Source organism: Heloderma suspectum, chromosome 10 (assembly GCF_057233095.1).
Source record: "Heloderma suspectum isolate Gila_16-S chromosome 10, 16-S_ref, whole genome shotgun sequence".
Classification (NCBI taxonomy): Eukaryota; Metazoa; Chordata; class Lepidosauria; order Squamata; family Helodermatidae; genus Heloderma; species Heloderma suspectum.
Genome location: NC_139467.1, coordinates 20,937,734 through 20,953,472, shown reverse-complemented (window position 1 = coordinate 20,953,472; position 15,739 = coordinate 20,937,734). Strand labels below are relative to the sequence as shown.

General features: G+C 49.6%; 1 protein-coding gene across 2 annotated transcripts in view; it reads right to left on the bottom strand.

Annotated features, from left to right (window-relative positions):
• Positions 1 to 1,618: 1,618 nt before the first annotated feature.
• Positions 1,619 to 15,739, bottom strand: part of KIRREL2 (kirre like nephrin family adhesion molecule 2) — a 56,375-nt gene continuing 42,254 nt past the window's right edge. For both annotated transcript variants that reach the window (XM_084814385.1, XM_084814386.1), the window contains exons 10-15: positions 15,235 to 15,335; positions 9,815 to 10,013; positions 8,480 to 8,590; positions 5,943 to 6,052; positions 4,707 to 4,790; positions 1,619 to 2,062 (exon numbers count right to left, since the gene is read on the bottom strand). In XM_084814385.1, the coding sequence (XP_084670511.1) occupies positions 1,619 to 2,062; positions 4,707 to 4,790; positions 5,943 to 6,052; positions 8,480 to 8,590; positions 9,815 to 10,013; positions 15,235 to 15,335 (1,049 nt within the window). The remainder of the gene's footprint in view (positions 2,063 to 4,706; positions 4,791 to 5,942; positions 6,053 to 8,479; positions 8,591 to 9,814; positions 10,014 to 15,234; positions 15,336 to 15,739) is intronic.

Sequence of the window (15,739 nt, the reverse complement as noted above, 5' to 3'; positions counted from 1 at the left end):
TTGCATTGCAATGGGATAGCTCACAACTATATTTTTTTGCTGGGAAAATTAATTTCTCCCCAGCTACTGTGAGGACTGCAGCTAAGTTCAGAAGGGACAGGGAAACCCAGTGGAGGCTGGCGTCTCCAATGTCAGTGGGGCGGTGCATCCGCTCTGGTTTTAGCAGAACTCTAAGTTATCCAAGGTCCAGAAGCATACTTATGCAGTACGTATGTTTGCCTTCCCTATCCTTCCACATAGTAGGCTGAAATAATCTTGTGATCGGACAAGGTTGAAAGAATGAAGCATCACTCATTCCCATTTAAAAAAAAAAAATTAGATATAAATATTTGAATCCTCCAGTAGGGAAGACATTGATCTTTCCCCCTCTTCTGATATAAAGCACTACACATCCAAACAGGCATGGCCATAGTGTCTCCCTGTGAAATCCCATTCTGAAAAATGCAAAATACAAAACAAAGAAAGAAAAGACACACACAAAGCAATAACTAAACCAACCCCAGCGATTTGGGAAAGATCAAAACAAAAATGTCAAAAAACATCCAACAGCAGAGAAATATGCTTAAGGCAAAAAGTAATCACAAGGAATAACTTATTATATAAAAAAATCACACACACACACACACACACACACAGAAATGAAATCAACAGATCCCATCCCCTTTCAATTGCCAGCTTTTCCCCATGCTCCGCCCTTGGGTTTTCGAAAAATCGGATTATAGTCCTCAACACAATCCTATCATTTCAACGTTTGTGCCCAAGGAGTCCTTTCAGGTCTCATATGGGCACCATGGTTGAACACTTGCGCCACCTCCTGATCTGACTTGTGTAACGCGGCAGGTGTCTTTCCATTAGAAGTGGTGGGCCAGTTGTTTTCATTAAAGGGGGTGGGTGGGAATCTAGTTGCATTTGTATCCACCCAGAGCCACCTCTGCTAAAGAGGGGGAAGAGGGAATTATTTAAACCACAGCAATCAAGCCAGGAAAATTAAAATGCAAGCACTAGCACCCATGCTTAGAGGTTTCCCAGAATCATGCAATGGCAGGAGAGTCTTGCCTTCATGGCTGGAGATTGCCCTTGGGGCAACTCTGTTGGGGAGCCAAGAACAAGCGTCACATAGTCCCATTGCAGAGGCTGTTACTACATCAGATTGTGCACCATTTGGAGCACCCACTGGCTCCTTACGCCCATGCTTTTGTCTGACAAGCAACAACATCCACCATTTTGAATCCAGATTCTTACAGGCCACGACAACCCATGAAGAGCCTATTCTCCATTTCCACAAAGGGGTGCATTTCAACACGTACGATCCACTTTCATGTACTGACATGAAGGCAGATGACAGGGTGGTTTCCTCACAGCCAAAGCAAGATGGAGCTAGTTCCAGTTGGAAGATGACAAGCAGGCCGTCAGCCATCTTGGGTTGCTGCCCCTGGGGATTGTTGAGCCAGCTACCTGCCATCTTCCCTGGAAGGTGAAAATGGTGCATCCTCAGGACAAGCTCAAGGACGTCAAGTCTTATCACCTGGCCGTTGGGAGTCTGTTAGCCAAAGTGAGCGTCTGTTCCCTTTTCTCTCCCTCTGGAGGTGAAAGGAGCTTGGCAGGGGTCAGGCACGAGTCATACGTGAGTCTGCATGCGCTGGTGAGCAGGGCGCCCATAGTCAGACTGCTGGGACAAGGAGGTATAGGAGAAGCGCGAGCAGCCTGAGGCCTTGCTGGCCTGGTCCGACTGTTCATACCCGCTCTCGGCCTTCTCGTAGTTGCTGGGTTTGACGTAGCTGGTAAAGGCCCGGTTGTAGGGGGCCGTGAGGTAGGCCGTCCCACTGTACATGTTTTCCTGCGGGAAAAGCCGCTCGTGGGGGTCGTAGGCTGAGCGGGAACCAGGCGTGCCTAAGGTGTAGCGGTGAGCGTATTCATATAGCTTGGGCTGCGCTGGCCCTGTGGAAGGGTACAGAGAAGAGGCCCCAAACAAAGGTCGGGGGGCTGGCGTATATTCGGAGAAGCTGCTTCCCAGGCATGGCTCCTCATGGGCACGCACTTTGTAGTAGCCATTGGTGGGATCCTAGGGAAGGAGGAGGAGGAGGAGGTGAAGAAGATTATAATGTCATTGGAACATGTTTAGGATATCTGCTCCAAAGAATATGAGGGACAATCTACAGTCTGGTGTAGTGGTTAGAGTAGGGGTGGGGAACTTCAGGCCTGAGAGCCAAATACAGCCTTTCTGGGGCCCCAATCTGGCCCTCCCAGGTTCCCCAGATGGGCCCTCCCCCTGCCCGCACCCTCTTTCAATCATATAGTGTGGTATAGTGGTTAGAACAGGGGTAGGGAACTTCAGGCCTGAGAGCCAAATACAGCCTTTCTGGGGCCCCAATCTGGCCCTCCCAGGTTCCCCAGATGGGCCCTCCACCTGCCCGCACCCTCTTTCAATCATATAGTGTGGTATAGTGGTTAGAACAGGGGTAGGGAACTTCAGGCCTGAGAGCCAAATACAGCCTTTCTGGGGCCCCAATCTGGCCCTCCCAGGTTCCCCAGATGGGCCCTCCCCCTGCCCGCACCCTCTTTCAATCATATAGTGTGGTATAGTGGTTAGAACAGGGGTAGGGAACTTCAGGCCTGAGAGCCAAATACAGCCTTTCTGGGGCCCCAATCTGGCCCTCCCAGGTTCCCCAGATGGGCCCTCCCCCTGTCTGCACCCCCTTTCAATCATACAGTGTGGTGTAGTGGTTAGAGCAGGGGTGGGGAACTTCAGGCCTGAGAGTGAAATACAGTCTTTCTGGGGTCCCAATCCAGCCCTCCCAGGTTCCTCAGATAGCTCCTCCCCCTTTTCCCATCTGCTTTTCCCCAACCACTGATGGTTTTGGTAGTATCCCGGCTTTTGTGCAGTTTCCTCCCCATTCTAAAAGGTTGAAATGTTTCTCCTAAGGCTCAGTCAGCAGCAGCCAGAGCTTTAAGCTAAAATATGCTGGTACTCTTGGTGGGTTTGGTCCTGCCCCTTTTGCCTTTTGACCCACCCACCACTGGAATGCGACTCCTGAGAGCTTCTCCGAAATGGAATTCGCCCCTCAAGCTGCAAGAGGTTCAACAGTGCAGGGTTAGTGTTTGACTAGGATTGGGGAGACCTGATTCAAATCCCCACTTGGCCATGAAGCTCACTAGGTGGATTTGGGCCAGTCACTGACTCTCAGCCTAACCTACTTCACAGGGTTGTTGTGGGAATAAAATGGTGGTGGAGCAGGGGGAGAAAGCACTCTGAGCTCCTTGGGGGAAGGGATAAAATGGATGATTGAATAAAGACTTGGTTTACAGTGAAGTCAAGCACAAAATTAACATGTAGAATTCTTTGCCACAAGATATGGCAATGGCTGCTAGCTTAGGAAGCTTTAAGAAAGAATTAGACCTATCCTCCATAAAAGTTGTCTGTGAGCAGCGGTTAGCCATGAGAGGTAAGAATAGAGCCTCCATGTTTTAAGGCTGTCTACCACTGAGCATCAGATACTGGAGACAAACCAGAAGAGGTGGCTGCCGCCACCATGCTCTTCTTGGCTAAATCTACACTTAGCAGTTATACCGTTATCATACTGTTATCATAACTGTTGGTACACATGACACCAATGGGCACCAATAGTTATGATAATGGTATGATAATGGTACAACTGCAATGTGTAGATTCAGCCCTTGTTAGCATCTCAGAGGCATCTGGTTAGAGGTTTTATTGGAGATAGGATGTTGCAAAAGGATGGACCAGAGGTGGTCCTGTATCGGGGGCAAGTGGGGCAGTGACCCTCCACCTGTCCCCCACCCACTTGTGGCAGAGATAACCAGGTTCATGTGCAACCACTGAGTGCCACACATAGACATAGACATAGAATCATAGGGTTGGAAGGGGCCTACAGGACCATCAAGTCCAACCCCCTGCTCAGTGCAGGAAGCCTGATTCCCAGGCAGTTCCCCATCAAAGTACTAACCAGGGCTGACCCTGCTTCGCTTCTGAGATCAGATGAGATCAGGCACATGATCTGCCCGTCCTCCTTTGGCAATCCAAATAGAATATTGAACATCTGCCCTGCCCTTTGCCCTACCAGCCCCAACAGGCACCAGATGCCCCTGGGATGGACCTTTCGTATGATCCAGGAAGGCAATTTTTACGGTCCTGTGACTCTTTTGGAGGGGAACGATGTGGTGTTCAAAAGGCAGATTACATGCCTTTTGTGCAATGTTGACTTAGATCCTTAGCAGGCATTCAAGCAGGTTTTGATGGCCTGTTTGTTTACAGCTGCCTTTTCTTGAACGACGTTCTTCTTGGGTTGCTGTATATAAGGGGCTCCTGTCGTTCATAATTATTTATTTGAACTTCCTGCTCTTTCTGGGTAGCATGCAGTTTGCCATTAGCATTATTTGTTGGTTCTTGGCTTTTAAAATATTCCATTGTATTTTTTAATGATTTATGGCAGCTGTGCTCTCCAGATGTGTTGGCCTACAACTCCCATCAGCTACAGCCAGCACAGCCAACGGTGAGGGATGATGGGAGTTCTAGGCCAAAAGATGTTGGTTTATGGTTTTAAACCTGCACGGATTTCATTTGGTGAATGTTTATGTTGGACCTTGCCTTTAGAGGGTATGACCCTAGAAGGCGGCCTAGAAATACTTTAAATAAATGAAATAGAGGAGAGATACGATTCGTCCCCCACAGCCCTAGCTGAGCTCACCTTCAGCTCCTGGCTCCCTTCGTCATCCTCCAGGATTTCGCTGTGCTCTGTGTGGGATGTACCTGGAGACTCGCTGCTCGTGGCCTGGAGGCAGATGAACAGGGAAAGGTGAGCATCACACAAAAAATGCCCTTGCCTCAAGTTCAGGTCCGATGGGTCCCTGAGGGCCAAACTGGATGAGACAATGAAGATCCGCATGATCGGATCTCCTCCTGTCTTCTCTTTAAATCAGCCTTCCCCTCCAGGTGTTTTGGACCTCAACTCCCATCAGCATGGCCAATGGTCAGGCATGCTGGGAGTTGTGGCCCACCACATCTGGAGGACACCCCGCCGTTCCCTCTATTACCAATGTTCGGGTGCAAGTGCCGTTGCATACATGGCTGAAACAGCACCGTCCATGCACAGGAGCAGGAGTGAGGAAGCATCTGCAGGCTTGGGGGAATCCCAAAGTTTGAAGAAGTAAAAAAAAAAACTTTTAAAAAACTCAGGGGGGGGGGGAACACTCCCTAAATAGCTCAGTGGGGACGGAGTGTGCTCAGACGCTACAGAATATTGACTGGGTGTTGTGGGCAGGTCATGAGTGGTGTGGGAAAGAGCAGCCTGACCCGGCTGGGGCTTACTGTAAGCCCTGGCTGAGTCCCTTTCTCTGTGAAGCTCCATGGCTCTCTCTGCATGGAGAAAATAACATTTTTTTAGAAAGTGTAATGGTGTTATGCATCCCTCTGACCTTAGATGGCCATGTCTCTTAGGGTGCAATCCTATGCATGTTTAGGCAGAAAAAAGTCCTGCAACTCCCAGCATTCTCCAGCCAGCTGGAGAATGCTGGGAGTTGCAGGACTTTTTTTCTGTCTAAACATGCATAGGATTGCACCCTGACTTCAGCTGTGCAGCACACAGCTACCATTTCTCTTCCACTTTCCTCCAACTGCCGCTCCATGCTTTAAAACTGCCCCTGCATGCCTGATAGGTTAGAACACCAACAACAAAACTGTTTGCCCACCCTGATAAAAGTGATAATATTCTGAGTGTGTGCAGTTTTGCATTTGACACTCATTTTAGTCATAGGGCCATCATGACTACAGGAATGGGGTTGGTTTCTGTTCCCCTGATGGCCTTATCACCTGCTACTCTCTGGGTGTATCCTTGGGCCCCCATTGGGCTGCAGGGCCCTGAGCTTCAGCCCCACAGTCCAGCTCTAGCAGTGCCCCTGCACAGGGGATTGGGTCATTGGCTCACCATGGGCTCCTTGCCCTCCTCTTCCGCCTCGCTTGGCCTGCTGGGGCTGCTCTCGCTCGTCGTGATCTGCACCAGGATGTCCGCCTTGGAGAGCTGTGTTCCCCGCTTGGCTGCAGAGAAGACAGATGGACAAACACAGGCATTAAAGAGTGTCCTCCATCGCCTATGGCTAGGGATGTTGGAGAAATTCATTTGGGGCATAGAGTTTGATGGGTCTTCCTACGCTCAGCCCACCAAACTTCATTTGGGTTCTCGCTACGGCGCCAAACTCCATCTGAGTCAGGCCAGTTCACAGATTCTCCAGAACTTGGGGCATTTTAGGGGGAAGGTTCTGCAATTTGAGCAGATTTCTAAGCCATCTGCGCAAAGGATGGCTGAATTTGCGCAAAATATGGCCGAATTTGCGCAAATTATGCAAAGTAATGTAATTTGTGCAAGTTTGGCCATAAACTGTGCAAATCACCCAGAAATTTGCACAAATCACAGAACCTTCCCAAAAATTGCACAAAAAAGTTCCCAGAGTTCAGGGAACAGCCCTCAGCTCAGCTCAGCGATGCAAAGCCAGTCATACATGCTACGGAACTCCATCAAGCCAAAAATAAATGGATTTCCCAGTGACGGACATCCCTACCAATGGCAGGTTTGCAGAAGCTCAGGCCCGCAGGCCAAATCCAGACCTGCAGCTGCACAGTTCTTACCCCAGGTCAGCACATGAAAATCAGTGGTGGGGAGGGATCGCAGCTCAGCGATTCAGCACAAAGCTTAACATGCAGAGAGTCCATGGTTCAATCCCTGGTATCTCCAGTTTAGAAGGCTGATGGGAAAGCCCCCTGGCCAAGGACCAGGACGGTGGCAATGGTGGGAGGTCAGGGCTCCCTAGAAAAAACAACTGGTGGTTTGCTGCTGAAATTTGATGGCAAACCACTGCTAGTGATAAAAGCACAACTTCCTTGGGTAAAAAAATATTTTTTTTTCTGGTGGGGCAGCAGGGGGAGCACATTCGGGGGCAGCAGGGGCTGCATGCAGGACGTGAGCCGTGTGTTGCCCACTCTGACCTAGCGAGACTCAGAGTAGACCAGGGGTGAGGGCTGAATTTCATTTTGGAGAAGCCTTCGGGGGCCGCATTCCACGTGTGGGTGGGGCCAAAGACAAAAGGGGCAGGGCTGAAATTCCCCCAAATACCACTATCTTTGAGCTTAACGCTTTTCCTGCCAGTAATTAAGCATTAGGAGAGGCATTTCAACCTGTTAGAATGGGGAAAAAGACTGCAGAACAGCTGGGAAACCATCAAATCATTAGCGGGTGGGGAAAGCAGGGGAGGCCAGGGGAATGGGGAGGGGTCATCGGGGATTGGAAGGGCCAGATTATGACCCCAGGAGGGCCGATTTTGACCGGAGGTTCTGCAGAGGTTCCTAGAGTAAATAGTACTCAGATTGTTAGTTTGACCTAGTCAAAGGCAGATACTTATGTGCCTGCACACTGACCCTGGAACGTTAGAACTGGGTGAACATACTGAATGTATGAAGCTGCCTTAAAAAGAGTCAGACTGGTACAGTATTGTCTATTTGAGGGGTGAGCAGAAGGTAGATCTGGATCTACTGGTAAATCTCTTGGTCATTTGTAGTAGACCAGCAAGGATTTCTGACTTCCAATAGCCACAACAACAAATGACTCTTCCTGCCCCAAATTATACCATTTAAAAGAAGGAGGCTTCTTTCTTCTTTTCCTGGACTTTTCTTATTGTCAATTGTTTAAAACTGCTTTAAAGTCCCGGACTTTTCTTACTGCTGGTGGTTTAAAACTGTTTGAGATCTATGTGTGTCTGTGCTGTCTGTCTATATGTTAGTATAGAAATGGTTTTTACGCTTGGTGTAATGTATTCGTAATGAGTTTTTCATCTTTGTAAGCCTCCCAGACAGCTTCAGCTATTGGGCGGGATAGAAATGTAATAAATGAAATGAAATGAAAGCTTGGGGTTACCAGCAGTGGAGTTTTGTGTGGAAGGACTGTGAGCTCCATTTGACTGTGGCATTCCACACAAATCCCTGGGTCCAGATTTCTTTAATTCTAAGTGTATGTCTTTTGCACCAGGCTCCGGCTGGTGGATCTTGGAGTTCTAGTTTAAAAAAATCCCCAAAGTAGATCCTGCAAGCCTGAAGAGTGCCCTCCCCGGTCTACTCTGAGTGGCAGCTGTTCTTCAAGCAGGTGTCTTTCTCCAGGAAGGGGGATCCTTTTTTAAACTGGGAGATGCCGGGAATAGCACCTGGAAACTTCAGCCTGCGCAGCCGTGCTGCTCCGTCACTCAGCTGTGCTCCCTTCCCCAGCGAAGGAGACAGAAAGGCCCCCCTGCTGGGATTTGACCTCATACCTGCGCCTCTGAGCGCATGTGTCAGCTTCTTTCAACGCAAGCATGCGTGCTTCCTGGTACTGCAGAGCTGATAGGCTCCATTTAGCCCCTTCAGGTGTACTTCAAGTAGAGAAGAAGCTGCAAAGCAGAGGGAGGAAGAGGAAGAGAAAGAAGCTATAAGGATCCTCACCTTTCCTGCAGTGCTTGCGCCGGTAACAGAGAGAGATGAAGACGACTAGGATGAGGAGGGCGGCAACTCCGGAGGCAGCCATGGCACCCAAGATGAGGACAGACCAGACCTCTGGAGGGAGAAGTCATTGCTTTATAACTTTGGCTTATCACAGACTTCCCTGACCTGGTGACCTCCAGATGTGCTGGACAACAACTCCCATAATCCACCCCCCACCCCCTGGGGAAGGCTGATCTATCCTATCTATACACCTGTCTTTCTCTCAAAGAGTGTAGAGTGACTGGCAAGGCTTTATACCATTCTGCCATCACAACAACCACCCCATGGTTTGGGTGATGCCAAGAGATGGCGATTTGCCTAAATGGGCTTTGTGGCTAGAGAGGGATTTGAACTCAGAACTCCTGCTCCAACTTTGACACTCAGGGGCTGGCAGGAATGGGGCTGGCATTTGCACTCAGCATCGTTGAGCAGATGCTGCCCCAAGCTGTTTCAGGCTTTAGAAGGAAGAACCAGCAACCCAGCAGGATTAGTTCTGAGTTTGCCTTAAAAAACCCCCAAAACCTCAGGCCTGATGCACAAAGCAGCATGATGCCAGGAGCATTCTGGGAAGTCAAAATGGAGGCTAGCTGTACTGCTGCCCCTGCCACCTCTAGATAATCCTGACCATGCTCACTGATGGAGGAGGAGAGCTCAGCAACAGAGAAGGGGCCATAGCAGACCCAGGGCAGACATCTTCCTGGACACAAGCAGGATCACTCGAATGCCATTCCTGGCAGAGTTAGCCCTCCAGATATTTTGGACTACCACTCCCATCATCCCTGACTATTAGCCATGCTGGGTGAGGCTGATGGGAGTACTTGTCCAAAACTTCTGGAGGGCGCTGGCTTGGGGAAGGCTGATCTAGGGCTGGGGTCCCCAACCTTTTGGGGTGAGTGGGCATTTTTGGAATTTTGGGAGTGTCATGGGTGCCCTCACAAAATGACTGCCATGTAGGACGCCTTGCGCCAAACTGGCAAGACTAAAAGAAATGTAAGTTCCCCAAGAACCTAAGTACAAGGCAGAGGTGGCGTCTGAACTCCAAAACACAAAAGCTTTCTTTTGAACCCAAAGAAAGGTGGCGCTGGAGGGCAGCACTTCGCTTTGAAGCATGGCTAGCATCCCAGTGAAAATATTGATTATATTATGAAATAACATAAAAATCAGGAGGGCTGGGAAGCCTGATGGGCACCAAGAGGAGTGTCCGTGGACACTTTGGCATCCATGAGCACCGTGTTGGCGACCCCAGGTCTCGGGGGTCATTCCAAAGGCTTCCTGGCAAAAGATGATGCCTCTCACCTTGGCGGCGCAAGCTGACCACGGCAGAACGTGCGCCGAAGCGGTTCCAAGCCGTGCAGTTGTAGGGAAGTGCAAAGTCGGCATTGTGGGTTGGGTCGATCAGCAAAGCCGAGAGCACCCCTTGGTCTGTCACCACAGTGTCCACCGTGAAGCGGTCCAGCGAGCCAGCATCCAGCACCCGTTCACCCCACGCCCACGCCTGTTGCAAGAGGAAAGAGAGGGAATCAAGACTGCGGACTGATGGGGGACGCATGGGTGAGCACATGGAGCTGGCCCGTGTGAGACGGCTGCCACACAGAGGCACCTTGAAAAAGACAAATGCTCCATGTGACTGTTGCCACCATGTGGCCAGCTGATCATGCGTAGGAATTCACCATACAGAAATTTGCTGATTTTCTCCATGCTTCTGCAGATCCTCTTTGTCTGTTTGCAGCCTGAGGGGAGAAAAATAATCTCTGCCACCAGGTCTGAATGGTTAGCCGTGGCCCACAAATAGCTCACCCGATGTTAGTGGGTGTCCTCGTGGAATGATTTAAAGCTGCATGCTATGCACTGGCTCATCTCAGACTCTTTTGACATGGTGGGAGAGAAGACAAGTCAGGGAGGGGGCGTAGCTCAGTGGGAGAGCACCTGCTTTGCATGCAGAAGGTCCCAGGTTCGATCCCCGGCATCTCCAGGTAGGGCTGGAAAAACTCCTGCCTGAAACCTTGGAGAGCCGCTGCCAGTCAGGGTCAACAACACTGGGTGAGATGGACCAAGAGTCTGGCTCAGTATAAGGCAGCTGCCTAGGTTCCTATATCTTAAGATCGCTGTGCCATTCCAACCTGCCCCAGCTTCTGAAACGTTCCCCCCCCCCCACAATTTTTTATTGTGAGTTTTAACAAAACAAAACAAAACTGAAAACTTAACAAAACCAAAAACAAACAAACACAACATATTCTAAAATCCTCAGTTTCAAATATTCCAATATCCAAGAAAGAAAGAAGAAAAAAAGTGGTGGTGGGGGAAATAGGTTACACACACACTTCAGTAAAAGCAGACCAAATATCCACATGTAAGTCTACCTGCAAGTTACGCCTATATATCACCCTTTCAAATGTTGTTCAAGTGTTGTTACGTCTTCAGCCCATTGCGTTACAGGCAATTGGAAGGCTTTTATCCTTCCAATTTCGTAGTATCAGTCTTTTAGTGACAAAAAGGGTGCGAAAGATCCATTTACACTGACCATGTGTTACATTCCAAGAAGCAGGTAAGTAATTTAAAAGAACATCTACGTCAGTGAATATTAAAGAGCTTTCCAATACAACATTTATCCGTACAATAACCTCCTCCCTAAAGGAGGCGGCCATTGGCCATTTCCAAAGCATATGAATAAGAGAAGCATTGACTGCATTATGCCTCCAACAATCAGCCGAATTTGACAAGCCTTTATTTAAAAGACGTTGTGGCTTTTCGAGATGTGGCCCACGTGCTTTCATGTTTCTCACCTCCATCTTTGGGTGAACCCTGCCCCCCTCCCCGAATTTTGGAAACAGAGGATCACAACAGGTTCTGCATCTGCACAGCGAACTTGAACATCTCCTGCCTTACCAAGCCGCTTGTGCCCTCACATCAGCCAACAGAGCCCTGCTCCAAGAGCTGGCACTGTCCAGTCTTCTGCTGACAGGTGCTCTTGGCAAGGAAGAACTCTCACCGGTGTCCCCTTGTTGACCTCCCACTACTGGGAAGCCTTCCCCAACCTGGTGCCCCCCAAATGTGTTGCCCCACAACTCCCATCATCCCCAGCTAGCACAGCCAATGGTCAGGGATGATGGGAGTTGTAGGCCAACACCTCTGGAGGGCACCCATTTTGGGAAGGCTGTCCCACAGGAGTTTGGTTGGCCTTCCTGGGTTTGTTTTTTTAAGAGGGTGGCTAACAGTGCAATCCTCGGCAGGTCTACTCAGAAGTAAGCCCCCCCCCCCCCGAGTGTGTATTGAATTGCAGCCTAACACTCTCACTGTTCCAGGGGGCTTTGGAGGAAGATGTGCATTTTATTCCAGACTTACTGTTGTATTAATCATACTGCTAGATCAATGCTATTGAGACCATTCATTTTTTAATTGCATTTCATCCCACCAATAACACTTTGTTTTGTTGGTTTCCGCTATTGCTAGCTGCCCCGAGGCTTTTGAAAAATGTGAAACAAAGGATGTGAATGGAAATAAATAAAACTGATGGCATAAATGTCTGTGCCAGCAAGCTGAATGCTGGATCAGTAACTGAGTTAGATTACCGCCTCTCCCTCCTGTTGTACATCAGGCATGCTGAGTTTTCTTTTTTTTAAAAAAAGGGTGCATGTGTTCTTATGCATGCGTTAGTTACATCCAGACTAGACTACTGCTATGTGCGCTATGTGGGGCTGCCTTTGAAGGTGACACAGAAAACCTTGGTTGATTCAGAATGTAGCTGCTCAGGTGCTTGTTGGCGCTAGACGGTCAGAACATATTACACTGATATCGCACAAGCTGCACTGCTTACTGGTGCATTTCCGGGTTCATCTTATTTATTTATTTCATTTCTATACTGCCCCATAGCTGAAGGTCTCTGTGTGCTTTACAACAATTCATTAAAAAAATACAGCAGCATTACAACTCACCCCTATCTCTGGATAGGGGTGAATGCTCCTTCCTTGTTCTCCTCGACCTCTCAGCGGCTGTGGATACTGTTGACCACGGTATCCTCCTGGACCGCCTGGAGGGGTTGGGCATTGGAGACACCGTATTGCGGTGGTTCTGGTCCTTCCTCTCCGGCAGGTACCAGAGGGTAGCACTGGGAGAGGAGGTTTCGGACCCGTGGCCACTCACTTGTGGGGTGCCACAGGATTCCATCCTCTCCCTGATGCTATTTAATATCTATGTGAAGCCGCTGGGGGCTATCATCAGGAGGTTTGGGGTGCGGTATCATCAATATGCAGATGACATGCAGCTCAACCTCTCATTCAAATCTTCACCAAGGTTGGCCGTAGAATCCCTGTCCAAATGTCTGGAGACGGTGAGTAGCTGGATGGGGAGGAATAAGCTGAAGCTGAACCCTGACAAGACCGAGGTACTTTTGGTGGGAGACAAGAGGAGGCTGGGGGATGTTGACCTGGTGTTGAATGGGGTATGGCTACCCTTGAAAGACCAGGTCCGCAGCCTGGGGGTCATTTTGGACTCCCAGCTGTCCATGGAGGCTCAGGTGTCAGCTGTGAGCCGGACAGCGCTGTATCAACTCCATCTGATACGGCGGCTGCGCCCCTTCCTTCCTGACCACCTGCTCCCATCGGTAGTACATGCCCTGGTCTCCTCTCGTTTAGACTACTGTAATGCGCTCTACGTGAGGTTACCCTTGAAGATGGTTCGGAAGCTGCAGCTGGTACAGAACGCGGCGGCTTGCCTGATTAAAGGCAGCCGCCGGCGAGACCACATCAGTCCAGTGCTGAAGGAGTTGCACTGGTTACCAGTTGTTTTCCAGGCCAAATTCAAGGTGTTGGTTTTGACCTTTAAAACCCTATATGGTTCCGGCCCAGCCTATCTTAAGGAGCGCCTCCAGCAGCACCAGACAGGCCGCTTAACAAGATCAGCCTCGGATGGCCTTCTCTCTGTCCCATCAGCCAGGACAGCTAGACTGGTGGGGACGAGGGAGAGGGCCTTTTCTGCGGTGGCCCCCACTCTGTGGAACTCCCTCCCTAGGGAACTCCGCCATGCCCCCTCTTTAATGAGCTTCTGTCGTGCATTAAAAACGTGGTTGTTCAGGCAGGCATTTGGGGTGGGTTAGGGTATTTTAGAAAATGTTTTTATTGTAGAATTTTATTGTTTTAAATTGTTTTATTGTATGCTGTACATCGCCCAGAGTGGCTGGGTGACCAGCCAGATGGGTGATTAATAAATTTAATAATAAATAAAAATAACATACAACATAATAAAAACCTTCCAAATTTTTTAACACAGAAAAATTAAAACAATGTAAACAGCTGAAAGCAACGTAAGCCAACAATATTTTCCCTAAGAGACCTGTTCAAAAACAGCAGACATAGATGCCTCATCATATACCATTCAGTGCCTGGAAGTAGAGGATGGTCTTTACCTGGTGCCGAAAAGGTGGTGTCAGGCAGACCGCAGTGGGGAGCTCATTCCACAGTCAGGGGGCCACCCTTGGAGGTGGCACCCAAAGGAAGGCCCCAGATGTTGAGCTTAGTGTTCGACTATGTACAGATCAGGAGAGGCATTCTGTCAGGTTTGTGGTCCCAAGCCATGTGCGGGTTTTGACCATTAAAGCCCTAAACCTGGGGAGGGCAACCTCTGGCCCACGGAGGGTTGAGCACCCTCTGCAGGCCCTGCCCTCTGCCCCCCCCAGCTCTGCCCATCAGAGGGCAAGTGGCACAAATGGAATCCCTTTCTTATTTCCAATCAGAGATTGGACATAAACTGTGGATTTCCTCGCATCACTCTTGCAAGCCCTGGTCGAGTCCCTTCCTATGCTGCTCGTGCCCCAAGCAGCCTGGGAAGAGGGAACCTGACTCGGCTGGGTTTTGCAGGGGCTGCACACCCTGGCTGGGTCCCTTTCTTTGTACAGAGAGAGGCATGGAGAACTTTTTAAAGAAAGTGGGCAGGGCGGATGATGCCATGAGAGGCAGTGGGGCTTCGGGTTGGGCTCCACCCCCTTGATGTCATGCGGCCTGCTGGCTTGGTCCAGGGGGTTAAATCACCCCCCAGACCAAAAGTGATTGCCCTCCCCTGCCCCAGTTTGGGGCCAGGTTCTCTGATGGACTGCTACATTTGTATTAACCTGCCCAAGCACTAAGTAAGATCAGCATCAGTGGTCCTAGCTGCTGGCCTGCCATTAAGGTCTGAGAGACTGGAAGGCCGTCTGGCACTAGGAAGAGGGCATTCTCAGTGGTGGCCTCCAATCTGTGGAACTCCCTCTCAAGGGAAGCACGGTTGGCCTCATTTGTTTTGGCCTTCAAATAGGTTTCGAAGACATATCTGTGTTGTGATCTGATGGAGTATGCTGCTGGCTAATGGGCTTTTAAATTGCCATTGTGCCGGCCTGAACTCTGTTTCAAATGGTTTATTTAAATGCTGTTGTTGGCTATTTACATTTTTTAAAAAAAATATTTGTAATTTGTGGTTTCCTGCACTTGTCCCAAGATCAGGGAGAAAAAAGAATGCATGTTTTGAGAGCAGCTATTGCATGGCCTCCATGCCTGCATAATGTTATGTCCGTCTTAAAGGCTAGAAACACGCATATTTGTGACTATAAAGCCAGTTTTAATTAGATGTTGAATTCTATACCTGGTGCCAATTCTCAATCGAATTGTCCAGTTGTGAAATACACACAGGCTTGGTTTGAGGCAAGAGGAACGGCAACTTTGGACAGACTAGTAGACTGAAACACTTACGATCCTGTCAGGACGGGGAACGCTTCCCACCAAGCACTCCAGCCGTGCCTTGGCTCCCACTGCTGTCTGCTGGCTTGGTTCTGCACTGATAATTGGTGGACCTGGAAACAAGGACACGATCAGGCCAGTGCTTTGAGTTCTAGGGTGGCTTGAGGGGACCCAGCCCCCTTCCCTTGTGTGCTTGCCCTCTTCTCTACTGCTTTAAAAGGCTACAGGAAGGGGCCATGGCTTGGTTAAAAAGGGATGATGTCAGGGGGTGGTGCTTGTGGATCTCACGAAGGGCTCTCGACGTCCCCTCTCAGAGTTCGACCATTGAACCAGGGGGCTGCTTCAGCCCTAGCTAGTGGGAGCCAGTGGCTCCGATGTCAGTGGGCCGGTGAATCCGCTCCAGGTTTCAGTCAGGACCAGTCAGAACTCTAAAGTACCTCCTTTAGAGTTCTGACTGGTCCTGACTGAAACCCGGAGCGGATTCACCGGCCCACTGACATTGGAGCCACCGCCCTCC